This window comes from Haemorhous mexicanus, chromosome 10, assembly GCF_027477595.1.
Source record: "Haemorhous mexicanus isolate bHaeMex1 chromosome 10, bHaeMex1.pri, whole genome shotgun sequence".
Lineage (NCBI taxonomy): Eukaryota > Metazoa > Chordata > Aves > Passeriformes > Fringillidae > Haemorhous > Haemorhous mexicanus.
The window spans coordinates 8,051,794-8,072,390 of record NC_082350.1 but is presented as its reverse complement, the minus strand read 5'-3'; the positions used below and the strand labels follow the sequence as shown (position 1 = coordinate 8,072,390).

General features: G+C 40.5%; 1 protein-coding gene across 2 annotated transcripts in view; it reads left to right on the top strand.

Annotated features, from left to right (window-relative positions):
• The window catches only part of SPSB4 (splA/ryanodine receptor domain and SOCS box containing 4), a 79,510-nt gene that overhangs the window by 19,375 nt on the left and 39,538 nt on the right, over positions 1–20,597 (top strand). For both annotated transcript variants that reach the window (XM_059855249.1, XM_059855250.1), the window contains exon 2: positions 2,895–3,751. In XM_059855249.1, coding sequence (XP_059711232.1) covers positions 3,058–3,751 — 694 coding nt within the window. In that variant the 5' untranslated portion in view covers positions 2,895–3,057. The remainder of the gene's footprint in view (positions 1–2,894; positions 3,752–20,597) is intronic.

Sequence of the window (20,597 nt, the reverse complement as noted above, 5' to 3'; positions counted from 1 at the left end):
ATCTGGCTTTTGAGACACATGGCTCCTGCAAGCACCCAAGGGGACTGTTGTGAGCTGCCAGGAGGACTTTATGGATGAGTTGCTCCCCATGGAGCTCTCATTGCTGCTGCCAGGGTTGGGAGGCAAGACTGCTTCTCTCATAAAGTCTTCATGTCAGCTACTACTCAGCTCCAGCAACCAGAGCTGCCTAACTGTAAGATTTTTCCACTGTTGTTCCATATTATGTCCATGCAAAGCTATTTGGCAAAATATTTCATTATCTAATTAATTTATGCGGTAACATTCATGCATGATAAAAGACTTAATATTGCAAGATACAGTTTCAAATTAAAGTACTTCCTGAGGGCATCCCAGAGTGCAGGCACAGTTGTGTGTATATCAAGGTACTCATAATGATCATTTTACTCCTCTGAATTACTGATCTATCTATTAGCAGCCTATTTATGTTACAGTTTGGGGCACATGAGGAAGAATGTCTGTGGCTTGCCAAGTGAGTCAATTCAGTGTTTATAATTTCTTGGTGATTTGCCAGGCAAACATCTGTGCCAAGTTTAGTTTCTCATGTGATCAGGAAGTGATACAGCAGGATGCACTGAGGACTTCCCCGGCTGTCTCCCCTCAGCACCCTGACAGGAATGTGGCAATTGTCTTGTGCTTTAAAGTAGAAATTTTCAAGGCATGTAGAGCTAAATCTCAAATAGATGTCACTGACGTTCCCTTTGAAAGTCTGACGTTCTCCCTTTTCATTTCCTTTCAAGCTCAGATAATCACTTTATAAAAGACATTACCCAATCCCTGAGCATGTATCCTCCTATGAAAATTTGCTTACAACATTTACTCCTGTTGCTTCCCTGCGTGTTTATTAGTGTCACTATTTAATTTCTCCTGGGATTATAGGTGTGGAATGAAGTACTGAACTTGCTTTGCTGGGCCAGATTGGCATCATAGCTTTGGAACAACCCATGAGTGCTTGTGCACTATTGGAAATGGGAAGCATCAGCTTAAATGTAATTGCTGTTTAAAGTTTTGGATTCCTCTTACATGGTTTGGAAAGGAATAAGGGGGATCATTCAAGTTGACCTCACGTGGAGAGCTCCTGTGAATTGTGAGTCTTCATGCAAATGTGATATGAGGGGCTTTGATACTTACATATATTGTTTAATTTTCAAACATTAAAAGTAGCTGCAATGAGCTGGTTCTTTTACACTGATGTGTGTGCATATGCTCTTGTGGGAACCAGCCAACAGAAAATATTTTCCTGTAACAACTTAACTGTGATGTGGTTTTGAAAAATCACCTTTGTACTTCTTTTTTTCTGTTTTTTTTAAAGAAGACTAGATGTGGTTTAATGTCTGTATTTCATACATGCAGAAAATACTTCACGTGTTATTTGCCTTTGCAAATAATAAGAGGACTTCATTCGCTTCTCAAACTTGGTTGAATAGTAAATTTTATAGGGTTTTTTTTTCTTAGAATTCTTTTTGTTCCCTTTTATTATGTTTCTTAGCTTCTTTCAGAAATTATCTTTGGAATGGGACTGTGTGTTTGGAGTAGAAGTTCTTTAAATGGAAGTACGCGGACTTGACTTACCAAGTGAAATATTGCAGGATGTTTTTTTGCAAGAATATTTCTGCCCATCTGCTGTTTGGTGTTTTATGACAAGCAACTGTCACTTGGGCTCTTCAGCTGCTTGAGAGTGTGGAGATTTTTTGCTTCTTGAAGCATGTCATCACTCTGTCAATAAATAAACAGAGTGGGTCTACTCTGCTATATTTGAGCATTCCTGGATTTGGCACTGATTTTGCTAGAGGACAGAAGTATGTCTGCTGCTGCACATACTCTGTTTGATCCCATGTCAATCATGTATTTGAGTTTATAGGACTTTGTCTTCATTTCTACTCCTCTAGTACTTTTAGAGGTTCTTGGTTTGTCTCTACATTCCACCTGAGCTCTGAAATGTGAACAAATCTAACTTATCCAGGCTGCAGAGCAGCTTTTCCTGGTGCTGTTTTCCCTGTTCGTCTGTGGAAACAGAGAAATACGACATTTCAAAATCATGTATTCCCCATAATGTGTCTTACTGTGTTCTGGATCAGCTAAATACTGAAATACAGGAACTGTGGATTAGCCTGCTGTCCATTAGCATTAGAAATATCCCCTGTTGCAGTAGTTCCCCGATAGAAATGTCTGCCAAAGAACTGAAACAGCCATTCTTCATTTGTCCTTCCATGGATCCTTTTCCTACTGCCTTCCTTTTTTTTTAATTTTAGCTCCTTTAGGAAAAAAAAGCCAAAAAAAACCACCAACAACAAAAAAACCTCAAAGTCTTGATGAATTTTTGATGTTTTTCTCCTTTTATTTAATGTCAGGGTAAATTAAAAAGAAACATTTAAATTTTGCTGCCATTTGCTGTTGGCTGCATTTGTTTTAATAAGGGCAGAGAAGCTGAAGTCTCTGTCACCAGGGTCCAGGACAGAGCATGTCTGGAAATAAAAGATTCTGACCTAGTGTGTGTCTGATTCTGAACCAAAAGCACAAGTGAAAGTGAAGCTACCACAGCACATCAAGTTTGTCACTGTTGTTGGGGAACAGCATCTGCCTGCTTTGGGCCTGCTGTGAACTTGGCCAGACAAAATAGGTGGAAGGGCAGAAGGTGAGGAATGTCTGCATCCTATCATGAATTGGAGGAAATGACTGTCTGCGCTCTGTGCGCTGGTGGGCTCCGCATCCTGCTGGCAGCCTGGCTAGCGCTGCAGGACACTGCACGAGGAGGAGTGAATTTAGCTCTGGTGTTTAAAATAGCTCCTAGGGATGAGAAGAAGCGCTTCAGAAGTATGCTGTGGGTTTCCTATTGGCTTTCATAAACTAACTGGAAACTTTCTGCTTTCTTTCAGGAGCATTTTTTACTCTGAAAACATTGCTGCTAAAAAACTCCAAACAGAAGGAGTGAATCCACTCAGCTTGTCAGGTCACTGGCTCAGTGTAACGGTGCTTTCATGAGGTGACGTTGGGCCAAAGTCAACTTTTCTTTCTCCTTTGTAAACCTGCAGCCAAGCAATGGGCCAGAAAATCTCAGGGAGCATAAAGTCTGTGGATGTGAGGGAGCCCCCTTATAGACCCGTGAAACGAGAGCTGAGAGGCCCGGATTTCTGCAAGCCCGCGCGCCTGGACATGCTGTTGGATATGCCCCCTGCCAAGCTGGAGGTCCAGTACAAACACGCCTGGAATAACGAAGATCGCTCGTTAAATATATTTGTAAAGGAGGACGATAAACTGACTTTTCACAGGCACCCGGTGGCCCAGAGCACAGATTGCATCCGGGGCAAGGTGGGCTACACGCGGGGCCTGCACGTGTGGCAGATCCACTGGCCCACGAGGCAGCGGGGGACTCACGCCGTGGTGGGCGTCTCCACGGCCGAGGCGCCGCTGCACTCGGTGGGATACACGTCCTTGGTTGGTAGCAACAATGAATCCTGGGGCTGGGATCTGGGGCGCAACAAACTCTACCACAACTGTAAAAACCAGCCCGGGGTCACGTACCCCGTCTTTTTGGAGCCAGATGAGTCTTTTGTACTCCCAGACTCCTTACTGGTGGTTTTGGATATGGATGAAGGGACGCTTAGCTTCATGGTCGATGGACAGTATCTTGGAGTGGCCTTCAGAGGACTAAAAGGGAAAAAACTTTACCCCATAGTCAGTGCAGTTTGGGGGCACTGTGAAATTACAATGAGATACATCAATGGACTTGACCGTAAGTGTTACCACATTTTTTTGTTCCCCTCTTGATTTTTCTCATATAGGGGATTCTCTTTCTCCTGCTGCTGTGGACAGTATGCTGGGGGGAGCAGACTGTTCAGCTGTGAGGAGACTGCACCCCATCTTTACTGCCCACAGTGAATATATCTCTGTGTCTTGTAACGATGCTATGGATTGTGTCAGAATGCCCTCCTTTTTGACAGGCAGAGTGGCAAGAATACTATGTCCAAAGAAACTGAACAGGCTGAGAAGAAGATATTGAGAAACTTCCTGGGTATATTTAACAGTAAAACTCTTGTTTACTGGAGGATATGTTTTAAATCTGTGGTTTCCAAATAGGATTTGTGGATCCTGTAAAAATTTCCTGTAGTAGTGGAAACTCTTACTTGGTGTGCATAAACATACTTGAAGGCTGGCCAGACAACTTTCTTTCTGTAGTTGCCTTCTCAGGACCCTCAGAAGCAGCTGTGAATCCCCAAGAATCTGGAAACTCGGGTCAAATACTGCTTTCAGCAGTTTTTCTGAAAGAGAGCTGTGTTCTGTAGTTCATTTCAGAAGGTAGTCTCTCTGGATATTGTCCAGAAATCAGGTTTTTCGGTAAGCATGAGCTATTTCTGATCTAACAGGGTAATATCTAATGAAATTGTTAGATAGCAAGGAGAAGCATGTTGCTGCTGTGACCCCCAAGCAGTGCCTCATCAGAAGGTGAGTGGCAGAAGTGGGTCCTGTCCAGTTCTCCATGCACAGGAATGTGTGGGTTCAGCCAGGTCTGTGCCCAGTTCACACACAGGAGCTTGTACTGCCTCAGAACTCCCTAAACTCAGCCAACTTGCAGGCAGGGTCAGCAGGCTACTGGCACACAAAAACAGGACCCAAAATTTCTCTTTGGATGATCTTTAGTCCACCTATTCCTTAAGGGTAGCTAAATTCAAAGAATAGATACTTGGAATAGTACTTCTGTTTCCTTTGGGGATGTAACTAGAGATGTTAAAAGCAGGGATCTGTTGCATGGCAGGGCTCAGCAGCTGCTGACAGAGCCCAGGGAGCCTTGGCTGGTGAGGGCCTGATCCTGCAAGAAGGGATGCTACTCACTGTCAGCTTCTCAGCTGCTGGAAGCTGAGGAATAAAAGAATGGACAAGATAGCAAGTGGAACTTGATTTTTGTTTAAAACTGTATTATCTGAGGTGTAGTAGGAGCTACAAATAAATATTTAGGAAAAAAACAGATGACTGGGCAACATTTTCATGTCATTTTGGGCTCTTTGAATGAACTTGGTCTTTCAAGAAGGCAGTAAGAGCAAGTGTTCAATACCTGCTTTTTAATTAGTAATTTCTAAAAGAGTTTACTATCCTCTTCCATTAGGATGGAGTGGTCTAAATTTTTTTTCTGTCAGAAATTAATTCTCTCTTCATTAACCTTATATCTGACATACCAAGTAGAAACAAAATTAAATAGCTTGATCCTGCTAAAGATTACCTTTTCTAAACATCTGTAATAAGCTCTGGGGGAAAGACTTTTTATCCATAGAAGCCCTGCAGGTTTTACAGCTGGATGCTAAATGGCAGCTTCCCAAGTGCTTTCATACAGGGGAATATCCAAGGATCCTAAGTATTTTGCAATTACTCAGTCATTGCAGAATGATGTGCTGACAGTCTTTTTCTTGGGTTGTGGGGGAGAGAGACTTTTGCAAACTGGGTATTTGTTTGTGAAAGCAGTTTTTATAATACTGTGAATATCTGCCAAACTAAGCAAAGTATAGCTCAGCTTGGTCCATCATGTCCACACAAGGAATTGTTCTGCATTCCTTTTGTAGCTTTCACAGGGCTGCTCAAGGGAGCTCTAGGAAGATGAAAACACAGGAGGAGGATGTGAATGAGTTTGGTAGAAATTATAAAATAAAAGGGACTAAGTGGAGAAGGATAGCTGTGGTCTGTGAGATGGCAGAGAGAAAAATTCCCATCTGGTTTCTCATGGGATAATTTTGCTGGAAGAGGCAGGGCAGCTTCCTAAACTATCCCTGAGAAAGTCAAAGTCTCTATTATTTTTAAACACATGAACCCATGGATAAAAGTTAACTTGTGAACCAAACCTTTATGTTGGCCTGAGTGTTAATCTGATCATGTGAAGAGGAAGTTTAAAGCCACTTTGCTGTGGGGCAGTTTGACATCCTGGAATCACATCATTTGTTATCACATATTCACTGATCCATTACTGTCCTGAAACAAAAACAGCATTCAAGAAGCCAAATGAGCTTGTTTAGCTGGTGCTCCAGAGCAAACACTGTCTTTTTTCCTCTAAGGGTGTTTCTATCTAGGCAGCCCTTGTGCAACAGTGCAAGTTTGGCTGTGGCACTCTCCATGTTTGCTCTCATTGCAGTTTTGATTGCAGGTTTTTATAATTGCTTGTTCTTGTGAAAATCAGAGCAGGTATTAAAGAACAGTTATGTTCACAAATTTAAATACATTTGAACATATATGTATATGGGGAGTTGTTACTGTTTGATTCCTGTCTAACATTACCAGTTAGCTCTTCTTTTTCCCCTCCTTTTTCCCCCCCCTAATCTTTTTTCCCCCCCCTCTTCCCTGGAAATATTTCCTACTCCTGAGTGCAGCTTTTGGTAGATCTGGCCATAGTAACTTAGCTGGTCTTGAAGCTGCTGTCAAACAGTGCCTGGTAACTTTCTATTCAGTGATTGATTGCTGCCGTTCAGAATGCAAACCACAGCTTGGGATGGTTGTTTGTGTGGAGTCCTGCAGGGCAAACGGAGACCTCCACGGCAGGGATTTCAAATGTTTTCAATACTTGCTGCTTAAATTGAAGACCTCTGAATACTTTAAAGGCCCCTGTATTTCAGTTGCTTGGCAAAGAGTGAAAGGCTTGCAGGAGTGGAAGAGTGAAAGGCTCAGATGATGGCTTTCATGCAGCTGCAATGAACTTAAACATACGTCACAGATGATGCAGAGTTCCAGTGTGTTAATTACTGCAGAGATGGCAGATTCACAGGAGGATAAGGCTGCAGGTCAAAGATCAAGGACCTGTGTGCCCTCTGGACTCTGGATATTGCTCCTAGAATAATGCTGTAATTAAAATCAGTTACACTTCTGCCAGCTGCATCTGATATCCACAGTATTCTGTTCCAGAAACTACCTTGAACATCACGTGATGATGATCTGTGACTTTACACAAGACATTTTCTCCCTTTTTTTATTTTGAGAAACTTGGAGTTGCAAATGTTTACAGGGTTTGGGAGGAAAGGCAGAGGGACAGGACGGAGAGTGCTCATAATAAGTACATTGAGTTTTTCCCAGCACAAACTCCTTTGATCAAATGCTATCAGTACCTACCACACTGATATTTGCCCAGTTCCTAAGCTGGACAGAAGACAGAATTTTACATCAGTCTTCTGACTTACTGCCAATTGCAATAATTAGAAGCCTCAAATAACATAAAAGCAGTAAATGTTACTTTTCAGATCAGGACATGTGCTTGTTTACAAAAAGCTGGTGTATTTATATCTGGTGTCTGATGAGGAGTCCTGGAGACTATTTATAGACTGGAACAGAGAAATAGCAAAACACTTCTGTGTAAATATACATTGCAGATCATGACTGATCCATTAGTGTTTAAACAGAGCTTTGTGAGGACAATCAATATAACAATGCTGTGATGGGAAACTTGGTCATTGAGTAGGTAAACTGAACTCATTGCAGTTCTTGCACTAAACCTCCCACAGTCCTTAGTCAATTCTGAAAATAATTGTTGAGCTCAGGAAGCTGGAAGCATTTGTCTCAGAAGACTTTACTTACCAGTATAATTTATGGAAAACATTTGTCTGTACCTATTTGCATCCCTTCTTGCAGGATCAGACCCTCACCAGCCAAGGCTCCCTGGGCTCTGTCAGCAGCTGCTGAGCCCTGCCATGCAACAGATCCCTGCTTTAAACATCTCTAGTTACATCCCCAAAGGAAACAGAAGTATTATTCCAAGTATCTATTCTTTGAATTTAGCTACCCTTAAGGAATAGGTGGACTAAAGATCATCCAAAGAGAAATTTTGGGTCCTGTTTTTGTGTGCCAGTAGCCTGCTGACCCTGCCTGCAAGTTGGCTGAATTCAGGGAGTTCTGAGGCAGTACAGGCTCCTGTGTGTGATTGGGTCCAGGAACAGTAGATGATATTCCTGCATCCTGGGTTGACTGGGGAGAGGGTGATGATCCCTGTGGCTTCTGCCTCTCCTGGCTGCTGGGGCACTTTCAGCTCCAGGGAGGAGCTGGGGGTTGTTCTGTATGGAGAGAGAAGGGGGCTCAGTGCACATCCTCTCTGCTTGCTGATACAGCTGCAGGAGTTCTGGCTTCTGGGGTCTGTTCACTCCTTTTGCTCTCAGCTGTGCAAAGATCACAGTGCACCCCCTGAAACTCTTTCAGACCTGAGGCTCTGTGTGTTTAGCATTTTGAATTAAAGGTGATGCTTCTAAACTAAAAGACCAATTTTGGAGCTATGCACAACTCTTTGCTGTTATTCTCAGTTTATTTTAATTCACGTTGGTCTGTGTCTAACACACCACAATTGCTAGTTATAAACATACACTCTTCTCCTTGGAGGCATTTTTGCCATAAAGAAATCTAAGTCAAAATTGTGACATTATTAACTGCCAGGAGAAATCCATAATCTCTCATCAGACTCTGGGTTTTCCCCCCTAATGGGTTTCAATTAAAATTTCTTATTTCATTTTTTTTTTGTTTATCTAAACTTGTTTTATGCTATTTATGTAATACAAGACTCTGGAGGCTGCAATGGAAATAACATACCCTGAAAATCCAGTATTGCTAAACCTTAGAAAGGATTTTCCCTACGGACATGCAGTCAGAGGATGAAGCAGCAGCAATTATGAGCAAAGCACAGCCAATGCTGTGAAGAAGCAATCTTTAACTTTTGAGATAATTTAACAGGAAACAGCATTTTCATTGCCTGCTTCAGGAGTCAGCTATTGTTAGGGAGGTTTTGTCTTCCTCTAAATGCATTCCCCTTCCCTGGATTAAGTGAATTGTTTTGTCCTTTAATCCTAATTTGTTGACACTTCCTAATTAATTCTCAGCCTTTCCCCAGCAGGTTGAAACCACTGTATTGTCACTAGAATATGCCACTCAGCTAAGTGGCTTTTCACCCCAGCCACCCCCTGCCCCTTCTTGGTGGTCTCTGCATTACATCTCTCTCCCAGATATTCTTAATTTATTCAGTCCCCATTTCTTTCTTTCCTTCCCCAGCTGAGTTTCTCTTCTTTTGCCACACTAAGCAATAATAAATTCTTACCTACCTTGTTGGTTTTTTTGTCCTTGTCCCCATCTTCAGGTAGTGCATTTTTGTTACTGATAAGTGTAGAAGATGAGGTGCAGTGTCACTCTTCCAGAGAAGGACATTTCAGATTTAAATGTGTGATTTTAGCTGTAATGATGAATGGCATTTGTTTTATATAACTTTTTCCTGTTAAGACCTCCAGTGATAGAGGCTCCTCTGACAGTCTAAGGCACAGATCAGCTTTACAGTTAGCAAGTTTTTTGGTTTTATGGTTTGGGAGTTATTTGTGGATTTGGTTTCTTGTTTTCCTTTCAGTCCTGTCTAATTTGTTTATTAGCAAGGGATCCAGTTACCATTGGCCTAGCACAGAAGAAGGTGCTGGGATATTTTATTCCAAGCTCAGTAATTCCCAAAGCTAAGAACAGCATCAGTAGTGCACAGCTGGGCTGTGAATTCTTTGCATCCTGACATACCTAGTGTTTACTCTTCCCTCTCTGGTTCATAAAAGTGCCATAGCAACTGCCAAATCTGCAGTTTTAAGGAAAAAAATGCTTCATAATGTGTTCTGATCATGTATCCACTGATTCCCCATGTATCCTGTTCTTAAGAAACAAGAACCTTGAAGAGCAGTGACTGCAACTCTCTTTGTAATGAACAAGTTACAGAGTGAATATTGTACTTATTACACTAAAATAGCAACTTGATAGCCTTGCTTAATTCTTTTATTAATTTGCTTGAGCTACAATAGTGGAATTGCTAAGCAATGTGAATTAATTCTCACAGTTTGTATTAGAAGTGGAAATTTGTAAAGAACTTAATTTTGGATTTGCTCTGTCTCTATTACTTTTGGGAACTGTAGGCTGTAAATCCAAGTTTCAGGGCAAACAGGGATGCTTCTGTCATTGAGTGAAATATTTATTTTATTGCTAAAATGCATATGCTTTTTAAATTTTGACTGTTTTCTGTTTTATACATGTTTCTTCATAAGTTATTTCTCCTTAAGATACTCCTTTGTCTCTCTAGCCATGGAAGTTTGTACCCTTCTGTAATTACAAGCTCTTTTTGCAGGTGGCCTCTTTCTCCTAAATCCAGTGTAGTTTCTCTACTAGAGAAGCAGTTAAACAACCTGATTTCTAGTTTGAGCTCAGAAAATTCCACTCTAAAAAAGAGTGTGTTTTGGCTCATGAGTGGCAATTCCTATACCAATCTTCATATAATAGCAAAATTCATATTTTTATGGTAAATTGACAGGCAGTGGGCCTGAAAATGAGCATGTCCAGAGATGCTGTTGTGCTCTGCAGGTGGTTCTAGTGAAAGTAGTGCTGGTGCTCCCTGTGTGCAGGAGAATAAAGCTGCCCTAGAAGTAACACTGTGTGAAAATAATGCTGAGGCTGTGAAGTACTTGGAAGCTGGCAAACAGCAGAATGGGATTTGGTTCTTTGCTGCTGTAATTCTGAGCTGGGCAGCCTTATCCCACTTCCTGGAGATAGTGTTTTGCTCTGCTAAAAGGTGGTAGGTTCAGCTGCAAGTCATCCTTTTGTACTCACTTTTTCCTTGAGTCTTTTCTCCCCAGCCCTGTGTGTGTCCATGAGTTGGTGTATTCTGTGTTTCCCCAGACACCAGTGTGGAAAGCCCCAGAGCATGACAGTCCCTGTGTTCTCAGGTTCAGGTTTGTGTTGCCCTTTGAAGATAAGAGCAGAAAAGCCCTGCTAGCAGGACAGCACTGGATCAAAGCTCCCTCTCATCTGCTTTGATTTGGCAATACACCTTCAGTCTTACACTTTAAACTGTTTGGGTTGGGACTGATGATCAAATCTGTCTTCCAGTCTGTTATCAAACCTGATTTTTGCTGAAAACCCTCCAATGCTAGAAGTGTGAGATGGGACATTTCAGTCTTCAGTGCTGGAGCTCACTCAGGGTTGAGGCAGAGGAGATGCTGGAAGTTATTTAATGTACAAGTACTGAGAGGATGTTTTCAGTTAATTAAATGTTAGTTGGTGATGAAACACAGAAGGTAAAATGATGACACTACAAAGAGAACTTCTGTTGGTAATTTCCAGTGTAAGCTCAGAGCAGTTAGTCAAGCCTATATCTGTATTTTCCATGGTCATGCTTAAGACAGCACATTTAATTTTCATGTATGTGTCAAATTCATATAATGGATAGCAATATAAGAGTATATCCCTGCCTTCTGTGAACATTTCTTTCTAAAAGCAATGAACTTCCAGACATGGGATCCTGGGATGTCTTTGGGCACTGGGTTGGCTTCCCCTCTCCCTTCCCTTCCCTTCCCTTTTTTTTTTTTTTTTTTTTTTTTGAGAAGGTTCATATTAGCTCTGTTTCTACCAATTTCTTATCACTGGTTGACCAAAAAAATTGCATTATTCCAGAGAAGTGATTTGTCTTAAACCAAAATGTATTATAAGCAAAGCAGGTAACATTAAAAATTAAAAGTTTTGTTTGACAGCTGTATTTCTCATAATAGACACTTTTACAGCATGCTGTCCCCCCACTGGAAATGGGAATTTCATTTCTGTGTGTGTTGGTTCAGACATGACATTTAAAGACATGGTGCTTCTGTTTTTCAGTGAAAAGTTAATAATATTCTTGTGTGTGCCACATACCTGCATGTCTGTTCACTGTGTAACTGAATGGGCCACAAAGCTTTGAGACAGCATCTTGAAGCTAAAAAAAATCTGCTTCCTCCTTCCTCTGGTTTTAGCAAGTTTGACAGCTATAGTTTATCTGAGCAAGACAAAGTGATTCATTTATTTTAGATCTTGCTGTGTTCCCTCATTTCTTGTAGTGTTTACCTTTCATGTATTCTCTTAAGCATGAGCCTGTAATTACTCTCAAAAATACACTTCTCTGTCCATCAAAACAAAAAACAATGTGGGGATATAATAATGCCCTGTTCACATGTTCAAAACTGAAATGCTTTATGCTTCTGAAAACTCCTAATTTTCAAGTGATTTGTATGATGTAAAATAGAATATTTTGAAGATACTTTAAAAAATATCTTTATGAAAGGGAAAGTAATTTTTAAAAGAAACTTAGGAATTTGTTTTGTTTAGAACCTGGTGCTCAAACAAGCACAACCAGGCAGTGTGTTTGGGGTTTGTATATTGTCAGTGACTGCTTCTCTTCCAGCCTTGCTTTTTGAGCTTTTCTATTCTTTGCAGCATTAACTGCCACCCTGGAGAATTAGCTCATGCACTTTAAATTTTTGCTATATTTTGACACTGATGTCAAAGGCTCCCACTTCTCATGAAACAAGTGATGTTGGGGTAAGTGACTTGGGTTAGGTTGGCGTGGAATGTGTGCCTCGGCTCCAGAAGAAATACCATTTAATTTCTTAGTTCATACTGAGTTTCAGTGCACTGGAAGGCCTCCTCATCATGTGTGTGGACTCACTCTATCTTTGTTGTTTTAACTACAGCAGTTGCTTTAATGTGCTGTGTTGTAGCCCTGACTCCAGCCCTGCTGCATGCATGCTTGCCATATGTGTAAACAATTTGCTGATTTTAGTGGTATGACCTGCTGGCCTCTGCCTGTATAAACAAATGGAGGCCAAAGTTCAGAGAGATCAGAGGGGAAACTTTAAACATCCTGCAAAATCTGCACTCCATTAAGTGTACGTTAGTATTTGGTTACAGCCAATCCTTTTGTACTTCTGAGTAATTTGTTCATGGCATGTTTGGGAAAGGAGGGATGGCTTCACCTGGGGCTTGGGCTTGCACTGAGAAACCAGCTTCAGTGGTATTTTCTTGATTTAGGAAGGGAATGCTCTCACAGGTGCTTCACCTTTCATTTCGATTGAGATTTGAAAGTTAGGGCTGTGGGGACATTGGCCAAAGGGCTGTAGTGTGCAAAGAATGAATGATCTGAGAGACCTGTGACACAAGCAGCAGAATGAAATGTATGGCAAAGGAGGAGGGAAAGCAAGGAGAAAAGTGAGAAGTGCCAGCAAAATCTAGAAAGATGTACTTGAAAGAGCAAATGTGAAGAAGGCACTAGTGCTTAAAATGGAAAGAGAAGGCAGATAAGTCTGGAAAGAGGGTTAAAAAAAAAAAAAGATGCTGAGATTTTGACAGGAAATAAGCCTTGATGTAGTAAGCCAAGTAGCACATGGAAAAGAAAGGTCAGGACTGTCCAAGCTCCTGAATGGCCAGACATCACTCCTGTACTTTCCTTATTTTCATCACCACTCTTTCTGGCAGGAGCTCTGAGTCCAGCCCTAAGCTCTATGGTGTTAAGCACAGCCATGCTGAGCTTTCCTGGATATTTCTTGTAGCTGCTTGTTACTTTTTGTAAAGCAGACTAAGAGCCTGTATAAGTCAAAGAAACTGACACGTTTCCTGTGTTTTTAGTATGAACTTTGCAGGAATCACTGTGATGCTGTTGGCATCTCCCAGGATTTTTTGTCATTCATGGCTTTACAACTGGAGTTTTCAATTTGAGTCGAAATGGGTGAACTGTTAATATTTCTGGATCTGAGAGGCTAAATTAACCCTGCATATTTTTGAGTGACATATTCTTAATTTCTGATGGACTTTTATAAGTATTTAATTGGTTTTTTTCCTCAGTTTTCTGAACTGACTGTAAATTTAAATCTCTTACTTCTACGTTATAGATCTTGTGTCCTCTAAAATAATTTGCTAAACTTCCAGGTATAGCTGATCATCAGGAAGATGTTCAAGGCATTTTATAATTTCATTTCAAGAATAAAGCAGAAACTAAATCACCTGTAATGCAAATGTTTTCAGAATGCTGCATGTAACTTGATGTACTCGAAACACTGGAGTTCCAGCCTTTCAGCATCATCCCCAGCAGCATTTATGATATGAAACTCAGATAACATTTCTGAAATGCAACTCTGTTAACTAGCAAGCATCTGTATGCAAGCAGCAGCTTCCTGAGAATGTGATTTTTTTTTCCTAAATCACTTATGTAGAGGAAGTTCCAGACTTCTTCTGGAAGAAACAGAAGAAACAAACACTTTTAATACAAACACCTTTAATACATGATGCATACATAGGCTATAATCTTAAAATGTTCATGAAAATAAGTTTGTCTTTGAAACAGAACAGAGGAGGAACAAACCAGGATGTTTTGGACTTGGTAGCAAAGGGGGTGATGCTTCCCTGGCCAGAGCAGTTCTGTACTTTTGTGGCTCTTGATGTCTCAGCTCCTGGCTGGGTTGCCTGTGAGGTGCTGCACACAGCAGCAGTTAGTGGTGACAGCTCTGCCGAGAAGGAGCTGCAGGAGGAATTGGCCTGGAATTGACTACTACAGAAGAGTTTGGAATTGACTACTACAGAAGAGGCGTGTCTGGCAGTTTGGCTGCTGTCATTAGAGGTTCTGTCCTAGAGGGGGAAGCAGACCCTTGGTTCGTGCTGCTCTGGAGCAAGAGGAGCCATTACACTGTGTTGGTGGATGGGTTTCTCAGCAGCCCACAGCAAAGTCCTGGTCAACAAATGCCACAGCTCAAGGAACTTCTCATCAGCTGGAACCACCATCTGCTTTCTGTTCCCCAGATTATTGTGCTGATAGAAATTTCCTTAAAGTGCAATATACTAAGAAACATTTTGTGTATGAAGTATGAACATCAAATCTAAAGGTCGCTTTTACCATAGTACACTAAATCACTTATTCCCCATGATTGTGAATCACTTTAATTTTGGTTTAACAGCAATTTACTCTAAGCTACTTATTTGCTTTATAAGACATCTTAACGAATTGTTTCAGTAGGGATGTAATTTTAAATAGGAAAAAGGTTTGCTTTCCTAGGTAGAAAATAACAAACAATTTTGTAGAATTATTTGTTTTCCCATCACTGATAATTCCTTGCAATAACAAAGGCATTGTTTGGTATTTTCCCCTGCTGTATGTTGAGCTACCCTTATAAGCAGGATAAGCTGTAGGCCCAAAACCCTATCAATTTTAGTATCTTCTTGCTTTGTTCTCAGTACACAATTGCCTTTGCAGTGGTGATTTTTAAAAAAGAGATTAGGCTTTTCAATTGGACCTTTTGGCTAGCTCTGCAGTATTAGTGTATGAAGTAATGCATTAAAGGAAGTGTTTGGTAGGAGCTGCTCTTGGAGCAGGTGAAAATGAAAATCCAGTGTTCTCTCTACTTGGGACATTGCTCAGTACTATGAAGAAGAAAACCACATTTATATAACCAATATAAGAACACACATTAAGTGTAAAAAAACCTTTGTTTTTCAGGCTTTTAGGATTAAGATTTTGAGCCAAAAAGGCAGATGGTAAATCCATTTCCCAATGCTAATCTGACAGTAATGTTCTGATCCTCTGTGGAGCTCAGTAATGCTGTGTGCTCCTCTGAAATCCACTGGCTGCTGGGAAATGGTATCTCCTTGTGCAAGAAAGTCTTCTCTGCTTTAGCTGGAGATGGAGGAATGTCTCCTTTTAATGAGCAGGTGGGCAATACTGTTTCTCTAGTTTCTCTGCAGGAAATATGACAAAATGTTTTTTTAAGAAGTTGGGGAAGAGGAGTGCTTTGGTGTCCTCCTCTGAGTGTACAGCTCTAAGCTGTCTTTTACTCATTCTTTCCTTTCTTTAATCTGCAAATGATACTGTCTCTATTTGCTCAGATTTGAAAAATGGGCTCTGATCATCTGATTCTGCCAGTTGTTTTGCAAAAACAATATTTTAAAATAGTCTGTTGAGCTAAAATGTAAAAAATGACCTTTGAAGAAATTGGGGTAAACCAAGTGAGTTGTACAAATGCAGTTGTGCAAAGCTGTCTAGATGTGTCTTGAGCACAACTAGATTTTACTTAATCCCCTGAATAAACTCTAAAATTCTTGTGTTTTTAAAAAAAAACTATTTTCTTTGACTCTCAATAACTCTATAGTTTTTTTTTTAATGTGGAAAATCATGATAAAGCTGATTCAAATGTAGAACACTCCTTTAACCCTGCAGAGTAAGGAGGAGCCAAAGAGATGGATTTTCAGGTGGTAGATGGGGGAAGTATTGAGTAAAGGCCCTTCTGGATCTTCTTGCTGCTACTGCTTTGAAAGACCTGTTCTTCTGTTTCTCTGTCCAAGTTAGCTGCAGTCACAGGAATTTTTAGGGGCTCTTTGGTTTTGTTTGACAATTCTTACTCTGTTCTACCTAGACTGCAGTAAATGGGTAAGCAAAGGGAGCCTTTTCACAAAAGGGCTGATGTTCTGTATTACATGACACATCCAAAGAATGAAGTGTTCTGGATTAAGCAGGATTATATCTGTAATTTTTCAGATCTTTATCTGGGTTTTTTTAGGTAATATCTTCCACATTTGGCCACATTATAATTTTAAAAATAAGCTTCTGCAGACAGAGCCAAACTACCTATGTACTAAATGGCCATCCAAGATGAATGGTACATATATTTCAGAGATATATATATGTGTGTGTGTGTGTATGTAATTCTTATCTATTTTAGGGCCTTTCTTCAAATTCTCATAGAACACATTTGGCTATTTTTGGAAAAGTGAAACCAAGTCCTTTATTAACCACGTAATTGTGTGGAGCAGACAGCAGTCTCCAAAGATGTTACTGCTCTTTTTGCCAGGTAATTGTAGCAGGGAATTCGGTGCCTCCTGGGGCACTTCTGCCAGCGGTCTCCAGTCGTTTCCTGCCTCAAAGGGAAAAACAAGGAGCAGTAAATGATTTCTGGTTTTAATTAGGCTGACAGTGATTCTGCCCTGAGGTATATTAGGAGAGACAGTCATTAAGTGTCATGTCCCTGGAGGCATTTCCTGCCCTGTCCGGGCTTTGCTGGTGTGCAGCATCTCTTTTGGCTTTATTTTGTGGTGACTCTGCATCCCATTCTGGCCTTTTGTGTTCAGGCTACAGCAATTCTCACATCTCTCCTGTTGGCACCTCAGACTTACTTTGGCATTGCTTTTGTATTTATCTAGATGTTCCAGTTGAGAAAGCAGGAATATTTTCAATTATCTAGTCCACATTATGTACAATAGAGTCCATTACCAGAGGGCATCTCATCTAGTTTGTGCTTCCATTGATCCGGGCTGGAGATCTAGTGTTCAGATAAAGATTAAGTTAAAAATCTAACAAGAATTTGGGCTTTTGATACTAGAAACTGTAACAAAGGATAGTATGATTAGGCTGGTGAATATATATGATGATTATTTCATGGAAGGGAACGTAATGCTTTTTAGTTGCTGAAGGTGGGAATGTGTGGGAGTAAGGGCAGTCCAACAGGTTTTGAAATTTCAGATAGTTCAGAGAACCTGATTAAAGAATCCTTTCTGAAAAACCTGTATTTTGGTGAAGGTTGAGCAGTTCTTTTGGGAACCTTCTTTAAAAACAGGCAAGAAAAGATGGACGCAAGTGGTCAGGTTCTAAGTTGGGAGGAGCATTATTAGCAGGTTCTCTGCTGGGATCTGCTCTGCTCAGTACAGTAACAGTGGATTGGAAAATAAGGTGAAATAATATAGACACAATCTTTCAGGATAGATAAATCTAAACACAGGACTCTGAGCAGAGTCATGTAGTAATTAACTTGACAGTAAAACAGTAGGTGAGGTTTGGTGATGTTTGGTGCCCAGTACTGTATAATAGGATGGGGTGTGGGGAACAAATCTCCTCCTGTGTGGTGTGTGAGGAGTTCTGTGCAGGATGAACTGTTGCCACCTGGAAAGAGATCCTGGAGACATTGTGCATCATAGGATGAAAATGTCACTAATGGGTGACCCACAGGGGGAATGTGATGTTGTGAACTGGGACAGAGCAGGGAACTGGTGATGTTGGTGTGGCCAGCTTGTGTCTCGATTACTGCATGCTCTTGTCCACACCTGCCCTGTGCTACCCCTCTCCCCAGATGTTAAAATAGGTAAATAAATACTAAACTAAATAGATACTAAAAATGAATAGTTTGAATAGGAAGAAAAGCATGACTTCTGCAGAAGGAAAGAATAAATAAACCAGGATCTGACCAATAGCCCACCTACATCTGTATCCAGTCCTCAACAGAACCAATTACTAGCTGGCTAAGGGCCAGCGTGGGAACTGGGTAAGGTTAGAGGGAGGGTGAGCCCTTTATTTTGCTGATTCCTCTGAAGCTTCATTTTATCTGAGTGATCCCCTAGCCTGTAATCATCTGGATTTCATACTTTACCAGATGGATATGTATTTAGTAACCCTTAATAGTTACTTTCCTAAAAGCTCTGGTCTTCTTCTGTGGAGCTGTGTAAGCTTTTTGCATCCAGAGCACATTGTGGCAGCTAACATATGTGTTATGTGACAAAACACCTCTCTTGATTTGTTTTGGCTTTACACTTCAGCCTGAACAATAACTGCAGAAAATATTAAAAAAATGTCTGTGCATTCATAAATGGCACAGAAAACACTGACTGTGGAAGGTTCTGTGTCAAAATCTCATGATGGAGGTGTTCCAGCAAAATACCAGGTGCCTTATTTAAAAAAAAAAAATATATATACATGGAAAAAATCAGCCCAATAAATTATTGCACTGAGATTAAGTGAAAATCAAAAGTATAAATGGGCCTGAAAAGGAATGAAATATATTCATAAAGGATCTACTGATATTTCTTGGGCATGCAGTTCAGTTACATCCTTCAGCACAAGAAATGTAATAAAATGAAAAACAAAAGAGTGCCTGGCAAGCTATCAGAAAATTATCTGCTCATAAAAAAAAGTTGAAATTTTATATGGTGCTCCCTCATATATTAAAATAAATACAGGATTTAACTATATGTTTTTTGAAACACCATAAGGTAACATAAGGGAATCTGTGATATGCTCATTCTGTGATCTCTGACAGGACAGACAGGATAATGTGATATTTAGTAAAATGTCAAGTATTTCTGAAGAGCACTAAAGCTGCTGCAGGAGTTGCAGCAGGGATTACAGGTTTGTCTGGTCATGTAAGGTGAATTTCATTTCCACTTCACCTCTATGAATAAGATGAAAATGAAATATAGAAATACTGCTGCTAGAATTATTTGATATTCTGTTTGTCACATGTGTTTTCTATTACCAAGTAAATGCTTAAAATAGTTCCAGGAGACTGAAAACAAGTTTTTGTCAGACACAGTTTATAAAATAGTTTCAACCACTTAAAATGGAAACAGCTTAAAATGGATTATTATAGGTAAGCCTAAAAACTGCCCTCAATAAAGATTAGACTATGGCAGAATTCCTGCTGTTGCTTGGTAGTGAAGTTAATTCTTTTTTCTTGAGCTGAATATGGGCATCTGTTCATATTTAGGTAACCTTTAGACCTAAAAGGAAGCTGTGCATGTTGTTTGCAGGTATCCTTATGGCTACTGACCAGCTGTTCATTCAGAACTGGTCATCACAAACTCACTGTAAATGTAAAAGCTCCCCTGGTGAGGAATGGATGCAGATCCTTTGCCTTCTCTCTCACTGCACAAAGTAGGAACAGCCTCACCCATGAAGAGGGAAAGTATTCTATTTAGAATTAAGTGCTTTATTAAGCCTAAGCTAAAAATCAGCTGTTAATACAAACCCAGCACCAGTGCTTCAGCATAGCAAAGGAAGCAAATGCTGCCTCCTGGCTAATTTTAGACTGACTTAATTAGACACAACTTTGAAAGAGTTCTGTTGGCACTGATCACATAACTGGTGCAGTATCTGAAATAGGAGTTGTATTCAAACAACAGGGAAAACCAGCTATTGCTAAAATTGCTGATAGGTATCCTTGAAATTGCCTAAGGTGAGTTTTCTCTGACTTAGGGGAAATCTGCCCTTTCTGGTCTGCTTGCACTGTGTGTGGATTGATTCCTTTTGGAGATGGTGTATTTTATATCATGAACATTTGGTGACTGACACCAGTCTGCCCTGCCTTGTTTCTGCAAACAGCTGGACACTAATATTCCATTATATATCCTAGAAGTGTTGTTTGGCATGGGACAAAAGCTGCCTTTTGCCTCAGATCCTTGCAAGGCTGTCAGTCTAAGCCTTGCTGTAAGCTAGCTTTCAGTGGGCTGGTTGTGGAGCATCATTGCTGCTGAATCTGAGGGCAAGCAGTGAAGTACCAGGACACACTTCTGGCAGTCAGTGAGGTTAGAGTGACTCTCTTTGTTGGAAATCCTCACCTCCACCAAAGCATTGCTAACAAATACATCACTGAAATAGTGTCCCAGTGGAGGTGCCTATCAGCAACACTTTGCTATCTAAAAAAGATGAATTTAAAAAAAAAAGGTGGGTTTTTTTTTTTTACTTTCCTCTTTTGTAACCTGAAAAGTTTATTGGAAAATATATTGAGATTTTAGGAAAATTAGTTATGGATACCTTGGATCCCTGAACCAGCTGGGAGTAGTTCATTTGCAGATTGCTTTATCTGCCAGCAGCCTTAATCTATTTGACACCCATTGATCCAGCCTATTAAAGAAGGTCACTTTCTTGTTATTGCCTGAATTGGAGCTTAAGATTCCAAACTACCCAACTTTGGCAATGTCTTTCATTAGGTAAGGAAGTTTTCTCCCAGCTCAGAATGACACCACCAACCCCTGCCTTGTTTCTTCCAGGTTTT